General features: G+C 39.6%; 1 protein-coding gene across 3 annotated transcripts in view; it reads left to right on the top strand.

Annotated features, from left to right (window-relative positions):
- The first annotated feature begins 2,503 nt into the window (after positions 1-2,503).
- COP1 (COP1 E3 ubiquitin ligase) overlaps positions 2,504-24,132 on the top strand; it is a 277,815-nt gene continuing 256,186 nt past the window's right edge. For all 3 annotated transcript variants that reach the window (XM_063104898.1, XM_063104897.1, XM_063104899.1), the window contains exon 1: positions 2,504-3,123. In XM_063104898.1, coding sequence (XP_062960968.1) covers positions 2,714-3,123 — 410 coding nt within the window. In that variant the 5' untranslated portion in view covers positions 2,504-2,713. The remainder of the gene's footprint in view (positions 3,124-24,132) is intronic.

Below are 24,132 nucleotides of genomic sequence, written 5' to 3'. Positions count from 1 at the left end.
CAGTGATGACCAAGACAGACATGGGTCATGCCCTCAAGGATCTTAGAATGTTCCTTTACAGGATGACTTAATCCTATAGAATCTTTGATTTTTTTTTTCAGAATACTCCCTTACATTCCTTGTCACCACCCTAATGTAGAATCTTATCACTTATGGCTGGACTGCAATCATTTTTTCCCTAGTTTATTTGCTCCTAATCTCTCAACTCTTCTGAAAAACTAATCTGCTGAAAACTTAATCTTCAAAACATTATGTTTTTACTCCATTTAATGCCTTCTTGTTTGTAATTGTTTATAAGCTATTTTCCAAACTAGATTCAAGGGTCTTTACAATCTGGTCCCCAGATGAATGTCTCCTGAGAAAACCCTTCTATTCCTATAAAATAGATATCTGCACTCGATGTAAGCAGTTTTACTTTATTTTCTGGGCTCATGACCTTAATTGCACTTTCTGATTAACCAAGCCATATTTTTCTTGTAAGGCCTAATTCCTTCCCGACAAACATGGCTGGTTCTCAGTACTTGTTCTTGTTTCAGCTCCTATGGTGATTCTCTACTTTACTCATTAAGCATTTAGCATGGGCTTCTTGGCATCATTTTAATTTATTTTTCTAATTCCTCAATTCTATTAGCTTCCTGAATGTATATTTTATAAACTTCTTTCTGTTCCTTGCCTAGTCCAGGCTCATGTGTAAGATTCAATAAATATTCATCAAATTCATCACATTCATTTATTTACTCATTCCTTCATCAAATCATTATTGAATGCCCAATGAAAACCAGTGTGGCCCTTGCTTTCATGGAGCTTACAATTTAGCTGGGGAGACAGACATTAAACAAATAATGAAAATAAAAATGAGATAACTAGCTTAATTCATTTGTTAGTAGAAAAATGTTTAATAAGCACCTATGGTAGGCCAGGCATAGTGTACAATATAAAGCTGAAGCTGATGGGCTAGTAGAAGAGGATAACATATAAGTCACTAAAATACAATGTTATAAGTACAAACAAAATTACCCAGGAACACAAAGAAGGGTGCAACTACCTCTGCAAAAGAGTCAGGAAGGCTTCACATTTCAGTTGGGTCTTGAAAGTAAAAGAATTGAAAGTAAAGAAGGGGTTGGATAATGCAATATTCTTACAAGAAGGGCAGTTCTTGGGAAATCTGGTAAGCACATTCCCACGTCATTATTCTGAGCACAAACCAAAGCTAAACCCAAAAAACTGAGAATACACGGTGAGCAGCTAAGAAAGAGTCCAAGAGGATGGCAGCCTTGTGACCGCCCAGGTAAATGGCTTGGTCTGGGTGACTGGGCCTTCATCTCGGCCCTTCCATGGCCCTGCTCCCGCAGCACGGATAGCTGCTCTGAGGGAAAGCCCCTAGTTGCCCCTCTAGGCTTCAACACCTTGGACAGAATTAAACCTGGGATCATTTCCTCTAAGAACCACTGAATGATAAAATTCAGTTCAGTTGCTTCTAACTTACGTCCTCTATAATCTTAGGGATTTTAAAAGGGGCAAATGAAAATAAATCTGTAACCAACTTTCAGTAACCCCAAAAAGCCCACCAGAAGTTGTACATTTTCCGGTGGTATTAAGTGCCAGGTTTCCTTGTTTTGTGCTTAGAATTATATCAGATCCACATGAAACCGAGGTTCTAACTGAGTTGTCTTCCGATTAAGTATAATTTGTTTTTCCATTCTCGTTATGTTTATTTTGGTAAGTAAACTTTTCAAAATACAGCAGCGAGGTCACGATCGAACTAACAAAATTGGTAACGATGTTTGCAAGTTTATAAAACACTTTTCACGAACTTCATCTTAATTTATTCTTCACAACGCTGTGGAATCGCTTCATATCAGAAGAGCAGAGCGGTGCTGACTCCGTCCAGTGCTCTTCACAACTGCTCCGAGACTCTCGTTTCTTCCTGTGTGTCCCCAGCATCTTCCTTCCCCGACTCGCAAGCACCTGTAGTGCCTTCGTCATTAGGTCACACCTCCCGCACCTGGGGACACAGCAGCCACCGCCTCTCGCGCTCTGGAAGGCTGCTCGCTGGGACGCATGCGTGATACAGAGACTCCGCGCCTGCGCCGCTCTCCGCCCGGGGCGTACACCCTGGGTAAGCCGGGAAGGACTGCGTCCGGGACGCGCGTGCGCAGTCGCTTTTGAGCGCTACTCACCCCCCACCTCCAAACCACCCCGCCAGTCCTACCATTCATTCCACTCTCCTCTACTCTTCCACCGTGTTAAGAGGGCCTGCCCTCCGATACGTCACGAACGAAAACAGCTTTCGACACGGAGACTCCCGGCGCCCGACCGCAGCGTCGTCGAGGGCGCACCGTGCGTGTCTGAGCGCCGCCCGGCTGCGTCCGTAGTTGTATCCCGCGCCGCTCCCGCCCTTTCCGCCGCTCGCGCGCGCGCACGGCCGGCCACGGCGCGCCTGGGTTGGCTGCGGCGGGACCGCGGCGGCGGTGGCGGCGGCTGCTTCGGGAGCGGTAGTGGTTTCTCCTGTGCTTTATTAGTTTCCTCCGCCCCCTCCGGTCGGAGGCTGTTGTGCGGTTGCCTTAAAAAAAACCTAACTTTATTGTTCCTCAGCCCCACCTCCCGGCGCGCGTCCTCAGGATGCATTGAGGCTGAGGGGAAGGGAGGCGGCGGAGGGTCGCGGTCGCAGTCCCTCTCCTCCGAGCGTCTGGCCGGAGGGGAGGGAGTCACGATGTCCGGTAGCCGCCAGGCGGGGTCGGGCTCCGCTGGGACGAGCCCTGGCTCCTCGGCGGCCTCCTCGGTGACTTCCGCCTCCTCGTCCTTATCGTCTTCCCCGTCGCCCCCTTCCGTAGCGGCTTCGGCGGCGGCGGTGCTGGTGTCCGGCGGGGCGCCCCAGGCCGCGGGCTCGGGCAGCCTCGGGGGCCCAGTGCGGCCTGTGTTGGTGGCGGCCGCCGTGTCGGGCAGCAGCGGCGGGGCGGTGTCCGCGGGCCTGTCCCGGCTCAGCTGTGCTGCCAGGCCCAGCGCCGGCGTAGGAGGGAGCAGCTCCAGCCTAGGCAGTGGCAGCAGGAAGCGACCTCTGCTCGCCCCGCTCTGCAACGGGCTCATCAACTCTTACGAGGACAAAAGCAACGACTTCGTATGGTGGGTTTGAAGAGCAGCCCCTCCTCGCTGCTTAGGCTGGTGGGGTCCAGGGTCGGGGTGGCCTGTGCGAGAGCTTGGAGTACTAGGGCTGTGGTGGTGTCTGCAGAGGGATTCGAGCTCGTGGTTGGTGGAGTGTGGGAATGTGGGAGTCTCGAGGCACGGTGCGGATAATAAAGTGGTAAGTGCTGGTGAGGAGGAAGTGAAGGGAGTTTAGAGAATAATAAGGGAGGTGGGGGGAATGGAAGGTTAAATGGTTGTGAAAGTTGAGCAAGAAGGTTGGGTTTTGAATTTTTTGGCTCTGTCGTGAATTAGGCACCCCGTCAGTCCGGAGTATTTGTTGAGGTGAATTAAATTTGTAAAGAGAGAGGAATAAGCCTCCTTGGTTGCTGAGAGGTGGAGCTGTTGGTCATAATTTGCTTATTGAAAGTATAGTAGATGATGCCCGAAACACGAGTCAGAATTTGCTTATTGGAAGTGTGATAGATGATGCTCCGAGCATGGGTAGGGATGTTTTAAGGAGAAGTAGCATTTAATGTAAGTACCCATCATGTATATGTGTATCTCTCTTCTTTCATTTCAAAGGGTAAGCCACTTTTCAGTCTATTCACTTCTCAACTGAATGTCTTGATAGAGGGAACCGCATTTATTACATATTATTTATGTGTCAGATGTATCTGTAATAGGCTATAACAGAGTATACTGGACCTTAGGACTTGAGAAACGCTAGATATAGACATTTTGTCAATAGGTGGCATCTTGAACAATAGTATTCACTCATGGTATTTGACATAGAGGGATTAGTCATATTGAGTGAAAGGTAGAGTTGATTGTATTACTTGAGAGTGTTTTGGGATTTTTCACTGGGTTTTCGATATTATTGGTAAGATTATGAGAGAGTAATTCCTTTTAGCTGATTAATAACTAGTAGAGTTGTGCTTTGCCTCTGGAGGAAATTGCTGATAGAATATTAGTGATGTAAGAAGTTGGCTTGCAGAGTCATTATGGGGGAAGTTGATTCACTTCAGGTTTGAAGATGGTCTGAGTTGGTGTTATTAAATATGATAGGGGTAGGAGTTGGAACTATTAGGAAAGTTATTGATTAGACTAACATTTTCTAATTCCTGCAGAGAAATAATGATGTCTGTCTTCGTATTTCTGGTTTTGTCTTAAATAATTCTGGATTTAGAATTAATTCATTTTTCATTGAAACTGTTTGGGCTATAATTGTGATTGTTATTTATAAATTATTTAAGCAGTTTATGGTTAGGTCTAAGAGGTATTTGCACTTCTACCCAGTCATTAGTGCCACATAATAAGGTGGAAGCTAATAAAACGAAGTCGGGGGTTGCAGAATTTAGGGGTTTTTTTCAGCCACCGTTTGCATTTCAATTTTCAGTAGATGAAAACTAACATGCCAGCATCCATATAGGTGCACTAAAATAGTGTAAAAGATGTGAAAAATAACGTAATCGTTCAGACGTTCAGCAGATACTTATTTGACATTCACTGCCTACCAGGCACCATATGAGTTTCGGTGTACTGTAGGCTATGTTGTAGAGAATTGGAGAGGGATGGGGGAGAAGCTGGCACTGATTTTTTTTTTTAGGAATGAGATTATTAAAATTTTTATTGACCTAATTTTTAAATTTCAATGTAGTCTCTGAGTCCTAATCATGTTAGTTAGATTATTGTTTTATTTTGTATTCTAGCATGGAAGTGTCCAGTGAAAATCTTTAGTTAAAAATTCTGAATATTTAACTTTCTAAGAATGTCATTAGGGTATTATTTCTTTTCCTGGTGAGGATGAATATTCAGAAGAATTAATTAATGAAAGTCTGTTTTCTGCTTCTCAAGCCAGGTTTGATTTTGGCCGAGATATTGGAGTAGGAGGATATGGTGCAAGGAATCTTTTTCATTTCTTATGGGCTCTGTGTGATTGCTCTTGTCTTGTATGCCTGTCGGTCAAACTGTGAACCAGTTCAGATTACTCTGCACTTTTATATGTAAACGAGGCCCAAATTTGAATAATGATGATAATTCCATATTCATCTATAGCACATTTTAAAGATATGCTTATACTTTGCATTTCATTTTATCCTTAGAAAAATTCTGTGAAGTTATATAGAAAAAACTATTTTAATATAATATGAGTATAATTATATGCCCATTGAGGCACAGTGAAGTAACTTTTAGATGGACAGCTAAGGAACAAAATTAAAACTCAAATCTCCCAATTTTCATCTTAGTGCTGTCTTTGTATGCGATTAGAAAATTTCGCATCCATAAGTTTGAGTACATGTATTTAGCCTAGTGGTTCTTAGATGGGATAGATTGGAGGGAAGCAGCTGTTTTGTAATCACATGAGATAAGCATTTTTATCCCTAACTGCTCCTTCCCCCTGCCTGCCCATTGTCACAAGAGGACATATCAGAATTGGAGGTTGGGGTGGCAATGTAGTTTGCAAAAGCTTCCCTGGTGGTAAGGACATGTCCTTCTCCCCTCCTTGGGAACAGTTGATTTAAATAAAATCACATGCCTAATTTTAATAATACACATTGACCTCTAATCATATTTGAAAGTAGGTTTATTTTTAATTGCAGAATTGATTAACATTTTAAGGATTTATAGTTTGCATTTTCATATTCCTTTCATACAAAGAATTGAAAGTATTATCAAGTTGCAGATAATTAACAGTGTTTTTTGGTTTTTGTTTTTGGCGGGTGGCTGTTGCAGGGATCAAACCCTGGATCTTGGTGGTGTCGGCAGTATGCTCTAACCAGCTGAGTTACTGGCCAGCCCAACAGTGTTTTATAGATGGGGAATCTGTGGTCATTCTCAGGAGAGATTAGTATTTAGCTTGACTGTGAATAATTCTTCAACATTCAAAGGAAGTCTTTGTTTTTCTTCAGTTTTTCACACATTTTTCTTATGGGGTCTATTTAACTAAACTATGAATATAGCTTGTATTTGGATGATGACTTGCTTCTTTTATTCTGACTCCTTTGTTTTATTCTATAACACAGCTACTGCCTCTGCATTAGCTTTTCCAACTATTTGAATTAATCTCTTCTACCTCTGCAAGTCCCAGTTATTCTCCAAGTTGCAGCAGAAGTATGCATTTACAAGTAAATAGTAAACTCCTTGTGGGAAGCTACTTGTTGCTATAGCTATGTCTTCAAACTATTAAAAAGTGAAATAAAATAGGAGATATCTTAGAACCTCAGAAAATTTCTACTGCTTGGGAGGAAAGGCTGTTTTGACAGTGGAATTAGCCAGTCTTCTTGTTGCTGTTAAAAATGTGTGTTACACAAAATGCTTATTACATTCTTGTTTTTACATATGGTGTCTCACTTCTGTCTTTGTCCTCCACCTTGCCTGTTCTTTGCCCTCTGTCTTTCTTCATACATGTACATGCCAGGTTGTGTTTATATAGGTCCCTACCTTCTTGAATAATGTTTTCATTGAGAGTAACATGTTTTCTCTTCATATTTTCATGTATAAGTTAATTGTCCTTTCATTTATCACATTTAATTTTCATGAACTGATTTTGTCTTTGTTTCTATGTAGAGTGAAGGATGGATTGCAATAGCTAGTCTGGTTTCGTTCATTCTATTTCTGGTATAATCTTTGGGAATGCTTCTGTTTTTCTTCCTAGTCTGTGTGATTTGGGGTGGGTGTTCTCCTACCCCAAATTCAGAATTGGAAAGCACAATCCAGGTGCAGGTAGTCCGGTGCGTTGGAATGCTCTGCCTTCAGTGTTATTTCAGGGATGGAGATTTGGCTCTAGTAGAGATAGAGACAAAGTGGCTTTGTAAAAATTACAGATGACTATTTTAGGAGCTCTTTTAGATACTTGAAACTCAAAGTTCATAAATGCCAAGTCCACTTTAAAGTGAAGAATGAATGTGTTAGAATAGCAGTTGGTTTGGGACAGATACTCAGACTAATAATAAATGCCCAAATATAAATTGCTATTATTTGCCAGGCATTATTCTGAGGGTTTTACATCACTTGTTTAATCTTCACAACTGTTTGATATAGGTACTTGCCTCAGTTCAGACAATTTGTAGTGGTAGTGCCAGTATTTATACTTAGACATTTTGGCTTAGAGCTCAAGTTTTTAACAATTGTATTACCTTGCCTTTATTTAGAGGTTGATTTTATTTAAAATCAGCTTTTTTATTTCCCCCTTGGTGTCTAGACAGTCAGTACTGGGATTTGAACTCTCAGCCTTGGTGTTATCAGCACCATGCTCTAACCAAGTGAGTTAAATGGCCAGCAAAAAATCAGCTTTATTAAGATATAATTTGCATAAAAGTTTTAAGTGTGTAGATTGATGAGTTTTGACAGATGAATATACCCTCAGGCTAGTCGAGATATAGAACCCTTCCATCACCCCAGAAAGTTCACTTGTTGCAATATTTTGTACTCTGTCTTCTACCCTCATCTGTGACACCTGGTGACCAGTGATCTGCTTTCTATCACTGTCTTTCTGCCTTTTCTAGAATTTCATATTAATGTAGTCATTCCGTATATGTTCTTTTGTGTGTGGCTTCTCATTTGGTATATTTTTGAGATACAATGAAGTTGTTGAATGTATTGCTAATTCTTTTCTTTTAATTGCTGAGTACTATTTCATTATATGGAAATAACATGATCTGTTTATGTATTTGCCGCTTAAGAGTTGTTTCTTTTGTTTCTCATTTTTGGCTATTATGAAGAAAGCTGCTATAAATATCCATTCAGTTTTTTGTGTGGACATGTCCTCATATTTCTTGGGTGGATATCTAGTAGTGGATTGCCGGTTTCTATGGCAAGTGTATGTTTAATTTTAAAAGAAACTGCTAAGATATTTCTAAAGTGGGTGTACCATTCTGCTTTTCTACCAGCAACCTGTGAAAGCTCCAGTTCTTTCACATCCTTACCAACAGTTGGTGTTTTCAGTCTTTTAAGTTTTAGTCATTCTAGTGGGTATGCAGTGGTATCTCATTGTCATAATTTGGATCACCTTAATGACTCATGATGTTGGGCATATTTACATGTGCTTATTTTTCATGAAGTCACAAAAGATTTTCATGTTTATTTCCTTATAGAAGATTTATAGTTTTTTATGGTTGTGATCTATTTCAAGTTAATTTTTATATACTGTGTGTGAGATGGGTTGAAGGCTACCCTCTCCCACCTCCCCAGTATTTGCTTATCATAGCACCATTTGGTGAACAATATCTGTTTATTTATCATAGCACCATTTGTTGAAAATTCCATCTTTGTTCATTGAATTTTCTTGTCACCTTTCTCAAAAGTTGACCATATATGTATGATTTTATTTCTGGAATCTTTATTGATCTATATGTTTATTCCTACACCAGTACCACACTGTCTTGATTATTGTATCATTATAATTCTTGAAATCAGTCGTGTAAATTTGTTCCTATATTTCATAGTTATGTGGTTATTTGGGTTCTTTTCATTTCCACATAAATTTTAGATTTAGCTTGTCAGTTTCTACAAAAGATGTAGGATTTTAATTTGGGTTACGTTGAATCTATGACTCAATTTGGGAAGACTTGATATCTTAATATTGAATCTTTTGAACTGTGAACATGGTATATTTCTCCAGTTATTTAGGTCTTCTTTCATTTCTCTTAGCAATGTTTTGTACTTTTCAGTGTTTGAGTCTTGAACCATATTTTGTTAAATTTACCCCTCAGTATTTCAAGTTTTTGATTCTGTTGGAATGTTTTTTTAATTTCAGTTTCTAATTGTTGCTAGTATATAGAAATACAATTTATTTTTGTGTATTGACCTTGTATCCTGTGAATTTTTAAATTCACTTTTTAGTCCTACTGGTTTTTCGGTGGAACTTATGGAATTTTCTAAGAAAATGATCATGTTATCTACAAGTAAATATAGTTCTACTTCTTTCTCATTTGTATGCCCTATTTTTTAAAAAATATACTAATGGATTTGATTTGCTAATTTTTAAAAAGGATTTTTTTTTTTTTTTGCATCTTTGCTCTTGAGTTACATTGGCCTGTGCTTTTCATATAGTATTTTTTTCTGGTTTTGGTATTGGGCTGTGTTAGTTTGCTAGGGCTGACATAAAAAAAATAGTCCAGATTGGGTGACTTAAACAACAGACATTTATTTTCCCACAGTTCTAGAGGCTAGAAGTACAAACCGTAGGCAAGTTTGGTTTCTTCTTAGGCCTCTCTCCTTGGCTTGCTGATTGGCCACCTTCTTCTGTCTTATATCATGGTCATCCCTTAGTCTGTGTATTGTCTGTATATTAATTATATTGGATTAGGGCCTACTCATATGACTTTATTTTACCTTAAATACCTCTTCAAAGGCCCCATTTCCTAATGTAGTCACATTCTGAGTTACTGGGAGTTAGGATTTAAACACAGGAACTTTTTTTTGTGGGGTGGAGGGACAGTTCAGCACACATAACATAGGGCTTTTAAAAGGAGCTGAGAAATGTTCTTGCTTCTATTTTCTGAAAGAGTTTGTGTGAAGTTGGTATTGTTGCTTCCTTAAATGTTCAGTAGAGTTTATAAGTGAAGCCATAGTTTTTGTGAGGGTTTTAGTTACTAATTCAATTTTTTAAATAGATAAAGACCTATTCATGTTCTATATTTATTGAGCTATAGCAGTTTGTTAAGGGATTTGCTCATTTACTTAAGTTGAATTTAATGGCATAAAGTTTATAATATATCCTTATTCTGATAATGTCTTGGATTTGGTGGGATGTCCCATCTTTCATTTCTTGATATTGATAAAATATGTGTTTCCTGTCTTTCCCTCTTTTTTTCTCTTGAACAGTGAAACTAGAGGATTGACAGTTTTATTAAACTTGTCAAATAATTGGCATTGATATTAATTGCTTTTCTATATAGTTTGTTCATTTTCTTTTCCACTGTTTTTCCATTTTACTTTTTAAATTTCCTTCTACTTTGAATTTCAACTTCTCTTTTTCTGGTTTCTTAATATGGAAGTTTAGATCATTAGTTTATGGCTTTAATTTTATCAGTTTCCCTTTCTAATTCCTTCTTTAGCTGTATCTTTTAATTTTCATTCAGTTCAAAATACTTTCTCATTTCCCTTGTGATTTCTTATTTGAACCATGAGTTATTTAGAAGTATGTTGTTCAAGTTCTAAATGAGAATTTTCTGGAAATCATTGTTACGGATTTTAAATATAATTTAACTTTGTTTAGAGAGTATATTCTATATGATTTCAGTTCTTTTATATATTGAGACTTGTTTCATGGTCCACCATAAGCTTTATTTTGGTTAATGTCCCATATGCACTTGAAAAAAAAATGAGTATTTTGCTGTGTGTAAGCTGGAGTATTCCGTATGTCAGAGAGTCATGTTGGTTGATGTGTTGTTTGAATTTTCTATACCCCCACTGATTTTCTCTGTACTTGTTCTATCAGTTACTGAAAGAAGAATATTAAAATCTTCAACCATCTCCAACTAGAATTGTGGATTTGGCTATGTCTCCTTTTAGTTCTGTCAGCTTTTGCTTCATGCATTTTGAAGCTCACACACAATTAGAGCTGGCAAATTGATCCTCTTATCATTTTGAAACGTCATTCTTTATTCCTGGTAATATTCCTCTTTCTGAAATCTATATAGTCTGAAGTTAATATAGGGGCCGGCCCGTGGCTCACTCGGGAGAGTGTGGTGCTGATAACACCAAGGCCACGGGTTCGGATCACATATAGGGATGGCCGGTTAGCTCACTGGGTGAGTGTGGTGCTGACAACACCAAGTCAAGGGTTAAGATCCCCTTACCGGTCATCTTTTTTTTAAAAAAAAAATGAAGTTAATATAGCCTCTTATTTTTCTTCTTCAGCTTTCTTTTCTTACATTGTATCTTTTTTATCCTTCACTTCTATTATGTCTGTGTTTTCATATTTAAAGTGGGTTTCTTGACAGCATCTCTTTGAGTTTTCCTTTTATATAAAAATCTGTCTTTTAATTGGATTGGTTGGACTGCCTTACATTTGAACATAATTATGTTGTGCTTCGTTTTTGTGTGTGCTGTTTTGTTTGCTCTTTTCTGTTTGTTACTTCTATTCCTTTTATTTTCTTCTTTTCCTGCCTTCTTTTGGATCAGTGGGATATTTTTAAAATTTCCATTATATGCTTTTTAGTGATAGTGGGGGAGTGCTTGCTCTAAAGTTTACAATACTCATTTTTTAACTTTTCATATTCTAATTTCAAATAATATTAAATCATAATCATTTTATTCACAATGTAAGAATTTTGCAGTAGTATACTTCCATTCTAAAGGATCCATTTTTACTCCCACATAGCCAGAAGTGTTAGTTCTCTATTCTTTTAGTTCTCTATTCTTTTTTTTTTTTTTTTGGTGGCTGGCCAATACAGGGATCTGAACCCTTGACCTTGATGTTTGTAACACCATGCTCTAACCATCTGATCTAACTGGCTATCCCCTTTATTCCTTCTGTTTAAAAAATTGAGGTAAAATTCATACAACATAAGACTCACCATTTCACCCATTTTGAAGTGAACAGTTCTGTGGTTTTTAGTATAATTGCAATGTTGTGCAAATGTCACCACTGTTTAATTCCAGAACATTTTCATCACTCCAAAAAGAAATCCTATACCCATTAAGTAGTCACTCCCCTTTTCTTCCCTTGGTATTCTCTAATTTACTTTCTGTCTTATGGATTTGCCTATTCTGGATATTTCATGTAAATGGTTTCATACAGTTTGTGTTCGGCTGCTTTCACTTAATATAATGTTTCTGAGGTTCGTCAATGTTGGAGTGTTTATCAGTACTTCATTCTTTTTTATGGCTGAAAAATATTCTATTATATGGATAGATCTTTTTTTAAAAAAAAATTCTTTTATCAGTTGATGGTCATTTGGGTTGTTTCCACTTTTTGTCTATTATGAATAATGTTCCTAGTGAACATTTGTGTATGAGTTTTTGTTTGAAAAATGTTTTCTAATCTCTTGTGTATTTACCTAGGAGTGGAATTGATAAGTCACATGGTAATTCTGTTAATTCTGTGTTTAACTTTATGAGGAACTGTCAAACTGTTTTCCACAGTGGCTGCACTACTTTACATTCCTACCAGCAGTGTATAAGGGTTCCAATTTCTGTACATCCTTGCCAGCTCATGCTATTTTCCTTTTTTTTTTAAATTATAGCCAACCTAATGAGTGTAAAAGTCGTATTTAAAAGTGGTTTTGAACTGAAATTCCCTTATTCACTAATGATGTTGAGCATCTTTTCATGTGTGCATTGGCCTTTCTTCTATTACTTTTTTAAAGCTTGTATTTTCATCTTTAATAATTAACTTGGGTCATACAGTAGTGTTTCTCAGTAGCCAAAGGAAAGTTCTGGGAAAATTTGTGGTCCAGATTTTAACTGTTTGGTTGAATGTGTTTTTCATAAAGGTATATGTTATAGATAAGTGTTTGGGTTTTCATTTCAAGAGTGGAAGACTGATTTAATTGGTGTTATATTTGTATTTTAAATTCAGCATTCTATTGGTAAAATAAAACTTAACTACTGAAAGAACTTTTAAAAAATCCAAATAAGGATACAAAGAACATATCTCCCATGCATTTTTGGGATTTCTTTCACCCCTGAATAATGGCAAAGGAATATTGTCTAATGAAGTATGTGAGATATGGTACTTCCTCTGCCCATACTTCCTTTATAATGGAAATTTCTACTTCTATTTTTATAGCCCCTCCTACATACACGTCTGTTTTCCTTCTGTGTGAACTTGATATTTTCCCCAGTTGATTGGCCTGTGATTGGGTGCTTTTCTGCAGTGTGACTAAAACTTAACAATTACATCTTACTGGAATTGGCTTGAAAAGATATTTTGGGCCAGTCATATTTTCTGTCTTAGGTATTTGAAATAAAAAAGTTAAGTTGGCCTAAAGTTCTTAATGTAGTATTAGTGCTGGAGGGGCTATGTATTGCAAACTGATAGCCTTGAGAAGCAGAAGAAGAAGCTTAGTCACATTAGTGGTAGAGCACTAGGGAAGATCTGTATTCTGTATTCCTGCACTGAGGTCTCTGGGTCCACCTTGAATCCAGCAGTCTAGATAGATTCTATGTTTGAAACATGGTCCTGTTATTACCTGTTGTTTGCTGTGAGATAATTCTCCTCATTGCTCCACCTATACCTAACTTATCTTATGATCTTATCTGGTATAACTATACAAAGTTAATTAAAATTCTTCTCCAACTCCAGAACTTTGGTGGTGGTCAGAATTGAGGCTGTGTTTGGACAAGAGCCTTGGAAACATGTGAATGGAATAAGGTTCAGGAAGAGATTAAGGGTGTATTGGGGTGATGCTCATGCTGGGAGTAATCAGTAGAGGCACTTACTAGTTATAGTTAGTTCTCTGATCTATTCTCCTTTTATGGATACCAGAGATTAACTGGCTCACCTGCTTATCTTTTCATGCCTGTTATTTGTTATTAATCATGGTGTCCTTTCTTTCCTAGCCAATTGTGGTCTCATCATTTTTGAAGTCCTGACCCTGAAGCTAACACCTAGCTATTTTGAATGTTTTTTTAAAACAGATTTTATTATTAAATTACAGAATTTAAAAGGTTTCCTTCTATTTCTTTTTTTCCTTACATTTCCACTCCTTATTCATAGGGTCTGTGACATAAGACAGTATTAATGATGGGTACTGATGGAAATGGATTAGGGAGGAATCTCTTTACAAAATACCAGATAAGTTTAATCTGTAGTTTTGAAAAAAGGGAAATTTAAATTTCTTAGGGCTTTTTATCACTGCAAATGGAACTAGAAAGGAGTAAGATGATGTTTGGTGCTAGGGATTAGTGCAGGTGTAAAACAGGCTTTTAGATTTATTATTATTTTTTTCCTTTTCTCTCATTCTGTGTCTTTCAGTCCTGAATCCACTTGGGGCCAATCGAAAATGGAAGATGGGTTGGGAATGGTCACATATTGCAGCTGTAAGGAGAAAGAGAAAGCTAGAAAAATTTTTAGTTTGGGAATTTTGAGGGAAAGTACGAAACATTCCCATGGCCCTCTTGCTGGGGGTCTTCCATTCCTGAAGGATGTCGCTTAATTATAGACACACGTTTTGAGACGTGTCATTAGGAGATTTGTTTGTTATGGGAACATCGTAGAGTATATTTAGACAAACCTAGATGGTATAGCCTATTACATACCTAGGGTATATGGAATAGCCTATGGCTTCTAGGCTAGAAACCTGTACAGCGTTTTACTAAATACTGTATGCTATAGTTACAGTACTGAATACTGTAGGCAGTTGTAACACAATGGTAAGTATTTGTGTATCTAAACATAACAAAATGTTGGAAATACTAGCCAGAGCAATCAGGTAAGAGAAAGAAAGAAAGTGCTTCCAAATTGGAAAAGACGAAGTCAAATTGTACCTGTTTGCAGACGACATGATCCTATGTATGGAAAAATCTGAAGACTACCAAAAAATTCTTAGAGCTGATAAATTCAGTAAAGTGGGATACAAAAATCAGTATACAAAAATCACTAGTATTTTTTTTTTTTTTTTTTTTTTTTAAAGATGACCGGTAAGGGGATCTAAACCCTTGACTTGGTGTTGTGAGCACAATGCTCAGCCAGTGAGCAAACCGGCCATCCGTATATGGGATCCGAACCCGGGGCCTTGGTGTTATCAGCACCGTACTCTCCCGAGTGAGCCACGGGCCGGCCCCAAAAATCACTAGTGTTTTTATACATCAACAACAAACTAGCAGATAAAAAGTTTAGAAAGCAAGCCCATTTACAATAGCTTCCCCCAAAATAAAATACCTAGGAATAGATTTAACCAAGGAGTTGAAAAACCTCTACAGCAAGAACTACAGATCACTGCTGAAAGAAATTAAAGAAGACAAAAAAATGGAAAGACTTCCATGCTCATGATTAGAAGAGTTAATGTGAAAATGTCCATACTACCCAAAGTAATCTACAGATTCAGTGCAATCCCCATCAAAGTACCAATGATATTCATCACAGAGATGGAAAAAACAATCCTAACATTCACGTGGAATAACAAAAGACCAAATAGCCAAAGCAGTTGATGGAGTTTGGATGTGTTGTCTACTCCAAAACTCATGTGGAAATTTGATCCCCAATGTGGCAGTGTTGGAAACTGATTGAGTCATGGGTGCGGATTCCTCATGAATGGATTAATGCCCTCCCTGGGGGAGGGGGGATCAATGAGTGAGTTCTTGCTTGATTAGTTCCCGCGAGAGCTCGTTGCTTAAAAAGACCCTGGCACCTTCTCTCTCTCTTACTTTCTCTCTTTTTCTTCCTCTTGCTTACTCTCGCCATGTGATCTGCTTGTACCCGCCAGCTGCCTGCTGCTTTTCCACCGTGAGTAGAAGCAGCCTGAGGCCCATGCCATATGCAGCTGTCCCAGAATCGTAAGCCAAATAAACCTCTTCTCTTTATAAATTACCCAGTCTCAGGTATTTCTGTTATAGCAACACAAAACAGACTAAAACAGCAATTCTGAAAAAAACAAAACCTGGAGCCATTGCACTGCCTTATTTCAAATTATACTACAAAGCTATAGTAACCAAAACAGCATGGTCCTGGTATAACAACAGACACATGGACCAATGGAATAGAATAAAGAACCCAGAAATCAATGCAGGTACTTACAGCCAAGTGATCTTTGACAAAGTCACCAAGAACATTCGTTGGGGAAAGAATAAGCTTTTTCAGTAAATGGTGCTGGCAAAACTGAATATCCATGTGTAGAAGAAAGAGACTAGATCCATACCTCTTGCAATATACTAAAATCAACTCAAAATGGATTTAAGACTTAAATATAAGACCTGAAGCTATAAAACTCCTAGACGAAAACAAAGGGGAAACACTTCAGGATGTAGGACTAGACAAAGACTTTATGAATAAGAACTCAAAAGCACAGGCAACAAAAGAAAAAATAAGCAAATGGGATTATATCAAACTCAAAACTTCTGCACAGCAAAGGAAACAATCAACAGAGAGAAAAGACAGCCTACAGAGTGGGAGAAAATATTTGCAAACTATACATTTGGCAAGGGATTGACATCCAGAGTATACAGAGAACTCCAACAACAGTAAGAAAACAAATCATCTGATTAAAAAATGGGCAAAGGAGCTGAATAAACATTTCTCATAAGAAGGTATAGAATGGCCAACAGCTTTATGAAAAAATGCTCAACATCACTAAGCGTCAGGAAAATACAAATCAAAACCACTTTGAGATATTATCTCACCCCACTTAGATTGGCTATTTTCAAAAAGGATAACAAATGCTGGTGAGGGTATGGAGAAAGGGAAACCCTTATACACTGTTGGTGGGACTGTAAATTAGTGCAGCCATTATGGAAACCAGTATGGAGGTTTCTCAACTGTAGATAGAACTGTCATGTGAACCAGTAGTCCCACTACTGGGTATATACCCAAAGGAATGGAAGTTATTTTGTTGAAGGGATACCTGCACTCCGATGTTTATCACAGCTCTGTTTGCAGTAGCCAAGATGTAGAACAAACATAAATGTTATTTAACAGATGGCTAGATAAGGAAAATGTGATATATATACACAATGGAATACTACTTTGCCATTACAAAGAAATTAAATTCTGCCATTTGCAACAGCATGGATGAGCTTGAAGAAAATTATCTTAAGTGAAATAAGCCAGGCACAGAAAGAGAAATATTGCTGCATGTCCTCATTCATAAGCAGGAGGTTAAAAAAAAGTAAACAACAAAGAAAAAAAGAACAAAAGAAACAATATTATGTTGAACTTCCAAAAGGAGAGAACAAAACTGGTTACTAGAGGTGGGAAAAAGAGAGTGGGAAGGGGTTAATGCATAATTGGTTAAGGGTTATAATGAATGATTATGATTTGTAATGATGAATATACTAATTATACTGAGTTGACCATCACGTATTGTACACAGGTATTGATATTAAGTTTTGTATCCCATAAATATGTATAATCAATTATGTTTCAGTAGAAAAAAAGAAAAAGGAAAAGTAATGCATCGTGCTATACAATATTACCAGGGTTGTGAATGAAAGAAAGTGAGCCGAGATGCTGGGTACCATTTAAGCTTTATTAAAGAAAGAAATCTGCTGGGCTGTACTCAAAATGGAGGACAGCCTAGGGCTGCCCTGAAAATGGGGGAAAGCACCAGGTGTCGGGGTGGTAGAGCTTATATAGTGCGCCAAGGGCTGGCTGGCTGATACTATCAAGTAGGGTCATTATGCTAATGTGGATCGGGGTGGAGAACTGCATCCTTGCAGAAGCAAAAGTGGTTTCTGTCAGGCCGAGCCCTTGGCGCACTAGGGAGAGTGCGGCTCTGGGAGCGCGGCGACGCTCCCGCCGCGGGTTCGGATCCTATATAGGAATGGCCGGTGCACTCACTGGCTGAGTGCCAGTCACGAAAAAGACAAAAAAAAAAAAAAAGTGGTTTCTGTTTAAGTCAGGAGGCTTCTCGTAAAGGGAAGTGGGGAGGAGCTGGGCACTGGAGTGGAAGACGAGGCCAGTGGCCATCCTGTGCTCATTGTGTGCACAATGGTGCTGGTAACATCCAAAATCCATCATTCCTGCCTTTTAAGTATAAGAAGAAGAGAAAGGGGGCAAATGTCTAATTCTTCTGAAGCTACTTCCTGCTGGAAATGGGTGAAGATATGGAAAATGAAAGATTTATGCTGGTGGGTAAAACCGTTAGGTGGCGGAGTATTGGTTTTGTATAGGGAGGCTGTATTCCTCCAGGGAAGGGTTGCTGATTCTGAGGGGCTGATATCCTCCTTGCTGGAACAATTTGGTGAACTTTTGGTTTGTGAAAGCCTGCATACATTCTTGCAAGAAATTAGAGAAACACCAAAAGAGACAGGGGCTGAAAAGTAGGAGAAGTTCCAGCACACTTAGGCGTCCTAGTAGGGGCATAAGCCAGGGTATACAAGGGTTCAGAGAAATGGTATAAGTTGTTTGGATCACTCTGGACTCATTTACATAATAATAGCATTCCTTCCCCAAGAAGAGGCAGGTGCTTTCCTTTTCAGCTGTAAGGAAGTAAAGGGCCTGATGGTTCTGTAAAGCAACTGTCGCGAGTGAGGTGACCTGTCACTGGAGGGAGGAGATGCTATTTATACTTAGTTCTTCTGAGAGTTTTTGATAGAATTGAGGGGCAGTAGCAAGGCCTGCTATGCCAGTTCCAGTTGTAGGAAGGGTCCCTGCCCCAATTAAAAGGTATAATTAGTGCCCCATGGGAGTGGGGGGCACTTCCTGGGGGGAGGTGCTGAAGTTAGTCCCAGTCCCATCTGTCTAGATGGTGATGTCAGGGATGTGCCAAACAAATATGTAAGAAATTGCATTGGAGGGCAGGCAACAGGATAATGTAGTTTTACAAAAGAAATATTTTCTGGCTTAAGGGCATGGAGGAGGTGAGGGGTAAGTGAGTGGTAGCATTTGGTATTAGTAAGGCAGAGTGTGGGCAGGCCCTGCATAATGCTGATAGTCCCCACTGAGGTCAGATTAGAGGAAAGTGAAGAGACATTTGTGGAAATGATGTGGGCTGCATTGACAGGGAGGGGGTTGACCAAAAAGTTTCTCATGAAGTGGGAGACAGATGAGTCGCTCGGGGACCAGTCTGATTCGCTGAGGACTGCATCATCCCTGTAGACCTGGAACCTCCGTGTTCCAGGTAAGGGGGAGCATTGAGATAGAAGGAAACACAAGAGAAGGATGTGAAGGGTTAGGGAGCCAAAAGAATTTAAAGGGCACATTGCCACAGTGAAATTGCTAAGAAGCATCCTACTGATAGGAGGTAAAGGAGTGCCAGGAGAAATCTTCCTATAATGTTACACTCTTTTGGGGCAGCTACTGCCTGTAGCAAGTACTAGAACAGATAGTATAATAGTAGCTCTTGTGTGAAGGACATGAAGCAGGCTTGCAAGAGTGAGAGGATAATCGCCAGGGGAAAGATCATCCTTTTTCTGGGATTGGGGGAAGAGTGTACGTCCTGTAGACTTTTAGTTTTGTGGGTCCTAAAATGGACAGTGTGAGGAAATGTTGGGTTGGGGATTGAGCAATGGGACCCCTCTGGCTTAGTGTTAACAGATTCTTTGGGTAAAGTCTCAGGTGCTAGTTTTGCCAGGGATAAATGATACCAAGGGATCATTCCTAGTACTTTTACTGCCATGGGGGGGGGGGAGAAGTACTATTTAGGGCCCTTCCCAATATGGGGAGAGGAGCTTTGGGATTCTAGTCTTAATATACATTTGCTGTCCTGGGCTCAGTTTAAAGTCTGAGAGGGTGGTGGGGAAAGGATGAGGTAATAGACGGTTGGCTTGTTCCCTAGGATCCCTAATGAGTGAAAGACTAGGGAGATACTGGCCTAAAGGCGATGAGCTGGAAGGGAGAGGTCTGAGAGTGAAGGGCCTACCATACATAAGTTCGAGGGGGCTGAGGCCTGTGGGCTTGCAGGGGGCAGCCTGTAGGCCAGTGAGTGACTGGTGGGTAGGCCAAAATGAGGGATGATTTCTCATGTTATAGTATGCATTACTGCTGTAGCATCCTTCGAAGTGCAGGGAAAAGCCTCAATCCAACCTGAAAAGATATCTACTAAGGTTAGAAGATAGCTTGTCCTCTTGTGGGGAGAGTAATATAAGGGCTGAAGAAGGCATAGTAGAGTTCATGGCCTATATGAACTGAATTATGGAAATCTAAAAGGATTTGTTCAGCTCGTGTGGTAGAGAGGACATAGCAACTGGAGACAGTATACCAGTTGTCCTTTCTCTGTGCCCCCAGCTGTTAGAGGTGTTGTATTTCTTGGAGCGTGTATTGGCATAGAGGCCTTAAGAAGGACCTGAGCAGGAGAGGAAGAGTGGGAGCATGGTGATTGAGCAGCCTGTTTTGCAGTTAGATCCACCAGTTTGTTTCCCTGGGCTATGGGGTCATTGGAGGTTTGGTGTCCTCCGCAGTGTATAACCCCAACCTCCTTAGGGAGTTGTGCAGCCTCAATAGCTTGTGTTAGATTTATTATGGCATAACCCGCCCAGGGGGCAAGTGTGGAGGTGGCACTCCCATCTGTGAACCTTGTAATGGGATGTGGGGAGATGTGTGGAAAGGGATTGAGAAAGAGGTCTAAAGCCTCCATGCAGTTATGTTTTAAGGGTCATGAGTGTTTGGGGATAAGAGTGGCTGGATTTTTTTTTTTTTTTTTTTTAAAGATGACCGGTAAGGGGATCTTAACCCTTGACTTGGTGTTGTGAGCACCACGCTCAGCCAGTGAGCGAACCGGCCATCCGTATATGGGATCCGAACCCGGGGCCTTGGTGTTCTCAGCACCGCACTCTCCCGAGTGAGCCACGGGCCGGCCCCAGAGTGGCTGGATTTTAAGGGAGGGTGAAGTTTGAAGGAGAACTGGGAGTTTTCAGTGAAAGTAAGTTGAATAAGTTGTAGTTGGGAAAGGGAGAAGATTGACTTCGCCTTATGGCTGAGAAGGTCTTGACTGTTTATTGTTTAAAAGTTAGTTTAGAACTTTCTTATGATAAAAGGGCAGCTGCTGCCAAGGACGGTGAACAGGGGGCCCATCGAGCTGTGGCGTCTAGTTGTTTAGAGAGGTGTGCAACTGGGGAGAAAGTATCTCCTGCCATTTGTCCCAAAACCCCGACTGCCAATCTTTGGGTTTTGGTGATGTATAGGATAAAAGGATGAGATAGGTTTGAGAGAGATGGAGCTGGGGCTGCGAGGAGGACGGCTTTTAATTGCTGGAAGGGAGAATAAATGAGCTTTGTGGGATCTAAGGGAATGGCAGAATTCACCTTTTGTGGTAGGAGTAGGGAGTTCAGAAATTAGACTCTTGAACTGAAGGAGAAGAAATTTGGCTCTTGTTGGGGGACATTCGATATTCCCTGGAGGCCAGGAAATTAAGGAGAACAACAGTGTGGGCCTGTGAATCTTCATAGGAGGGGCTTCAAAGGAGGAGGTCATCCACATATTAAAGTGCTAGGGGTTGGAGGCAGTTCAGACAAGTCTTGAGCTAAGGCCTGGCTGGAAAGTGGGGGCTAGCCCGAAACTCCTGAGGTAGTAAGTTGTTGGGAATGGTGCATGTCATGATCAGTCCTGTATTAAATGGTATGAGCCATTAGGCTTTATAACTGGAAGGATGGGTTTATTAAAAGGCAAGTGGGAGACCCTCTATAAGTTAGGTATAGAGGGAAAGTATCTCAACATAATTAAAGCCATATATGACAAACCCACTGCCAATATCATCCTGAATGGGGAAAAGCTGAAAGCTTTTCCTTTAAGAACAGGAACTAGACAAGGATGCCCACTCTCACCACTCCTATTCAACGTAGTGTTGGAAGTACTAGCCAGAGCAATCAGAGAAGAGAAGGAAATAAAGGGCATCCAGATTGGAAAAGATGAAGTCAAACTGTCCCTGTTTGCAGATGACATGATCCTATATATTGAACAGCCTAAAGCCTCTACAAAAAAACTCTTGGAGTTGATAAATGATTTCAGCACAGTAGCAGGATACAAAATCAACACACAAAAATCAGTAGCATTTCTTTTCTCCAATAGTGAACGTGCAGAACGAGAAATCAAGAAAGCCTGCCCGTTTACAATAGCCACCAAAAAAATAAAATACTTAGGAATTGAGTTAACCAAGGAGGTGAAAAATCTCTATAATGAGAACTACAAACCACTGCTGAGAGAAATTAGAGAGGATACAAGAAGATGGAAAGATATCCCATGCTCTTGGATTGGAAGAATCAACATAGTGAAAATGTCCATACTACCCAAAGTGATATACAAATTCAATGCAATCCCCATCAAAATTCCAAAGACATTTTTCTCAGAAATGGAAAAAACTATCCAGACAATTACATGGAATAATAAAAGACCACGCATAGCCAAAGCAATGCTGAGCAAAAAAAATAAAGCTGGAGGCATAACACTACCCGACTTTAAGCTATACTACAAAGTTATAATAACCAAAACAGTATGGTACTGGCATAAAAACAGACACACTGATCAATGGAATAGAATAGAGAATCCAGAAATCAACCCATATACCTACAGCCATCTGCTCTTTGACAAAGGCACCAAGCCTATTCACTGGGGACGGGACTGCCTCTTCAGCAAATGCTGCTGGATATCCATATGCAGGAGAATGAAACTAGACCCATACCTCTCACCATATACTAAAATCAACTCAAAATGGATTAAGGTTTTATTTTATTTTATTTATTTATTTATTTATTTTTTAAAAAGATGACCGGTAAGGGGATCTTAACCCTTGACTTGGTGTTGTCAGCACCACACTCAGCCAGTGAGTGAACCGGCCATCCGTATATGGGAACCGAACCTGGGGCCTTGGTGTTATCAGCACCGCACTCTACCGAGTGAGCCACAGGCCGGCCCTGGATTAAGGTTTTAAATATACACCCTGAGACAATAAAACTTCTCAAAGAAAACATAGGAGAAACACTTCAGGAAATAGGACTGGACACAGACTTCATGAATACGACCCCAAAAGCACGGGCAACCAAAGGAAAAATAAACAAATGGGATTATATCAAGCTAAAAAGCTTCTGCACAGCAAAAGAAACAATTAACAGAGTTAGAAGACAACCAACAGAGTGGGAGAAAATATTTGCAAAATATACATCTGACAAAGGATTAATATCCAGAATATATAAGGAACTCAAACAATTTTACAAGAAAAAAACAAGCAACCCTATTAAAAAATGGGCAAAAGAGCTATGTAGGCATTTCTCTAAGGAAGATATACAAATGGCCAACAGACATATGAAAAAATGCTCAACATCACTCAGCATCCGGGAAATGCAAATCAGAACCACACTGAGACACCATCTAACCCCAGTTAGGATGGCTAAAATCCAAAAGACTCTGAACGATAAATGTTGGCGAGGTTGCAGAGAAAAAGGAACTCTCATACGTTGTTGGTGGGACTGCAAAATGGTGCAGCCTCTATGGAAAATGGTATGAAGGTTCCTCAAACAATTGCAGATAGATCTGCCATACGACCTAGCTATCCCACTGTTGGGAATATACCCAGAGGAATGGAAATCATCCAGTCGAAGGTATACCTGTTCCCCAGTGTTCATTGCAGCACTCTTTACAATAGCCAAGAGTTGGAACCAGCCCAAATGTCCATCATCGGATGAGTGGATACGGAAAATGTGGTACATCTACACAATGGAATACTACTCAGCTATAAAAATGAATGAAATACTGCCATTTGCAACAACATGGATGGACCTTGAGAGAATTATATTAAGTGAAACGAGTCAGGCACAGAAAGAGAAATACCATATGTTCTCACTTATTGGTGGGAGCTAAAAATTAATATATAAATTCACACACACACACACACACACACATAAAAAAAAAAACCGGGGGGGCGGGGGGAGAAGATATAACAACCACAATTACTTGAAGTTGATATGACAAGCAAACAGAAAGGACATTGTTGGGGGGGAGGGAGGAGAGGTAGGAGGGAGGGAGGTTTTGGTAAGGGGCAACAATAATCGAACACAATGTATATCGACAAAATAAAATTTTTTAAAAAATGAATGTATCAGAGTAGATGTACAAATACTTAGAGGCATTCAATCTGTCCATCACCTGGTGGGGTTTGGGAATAAAAACATAGGATAACATTACAAATGTACAAGTATTATTTTAAAGATCATTTACAGAGATCTGTGTCTAAATATCAAATTTGGAAAAATCAGAGACTAAAAGAAGAAAGACATCATGTGTCCAAAAAGGATATGAATGGTACTGTTATTTCTCAATTTTGTTTCTGCGTATTCTTTGTGTAGACACTGTTAAGTTCTTCTCAATTGTGTTTCTACATGTTCTTTATCTAGATATTGTTATGTTGTAAAGATCAGACAAATCCTTAGTTTACAAATGCATGTAAATAACCTCTTTCTGAAAGATTGCCTACT

This window comes from Cynocephalus volans, chromosome 8 (genome assembly GCF_027409185.1).
Source record: "Cynocephalus volans isolate mCynVol1 chromosome 8, mCynVol1.pri, whole genome shotgun sequence".
NCBI lineage: Eukaryota > Metazoa > Chordata > Mammalia > Dermoptera > Cynocephalidae > Cynocephalus > Cynocephalus volans.
The sequence above is the reverse complement of the archived record's forward strand: the minus strand, read 5'-3'. Positions and strand labels throughout refer to the sequence as shown.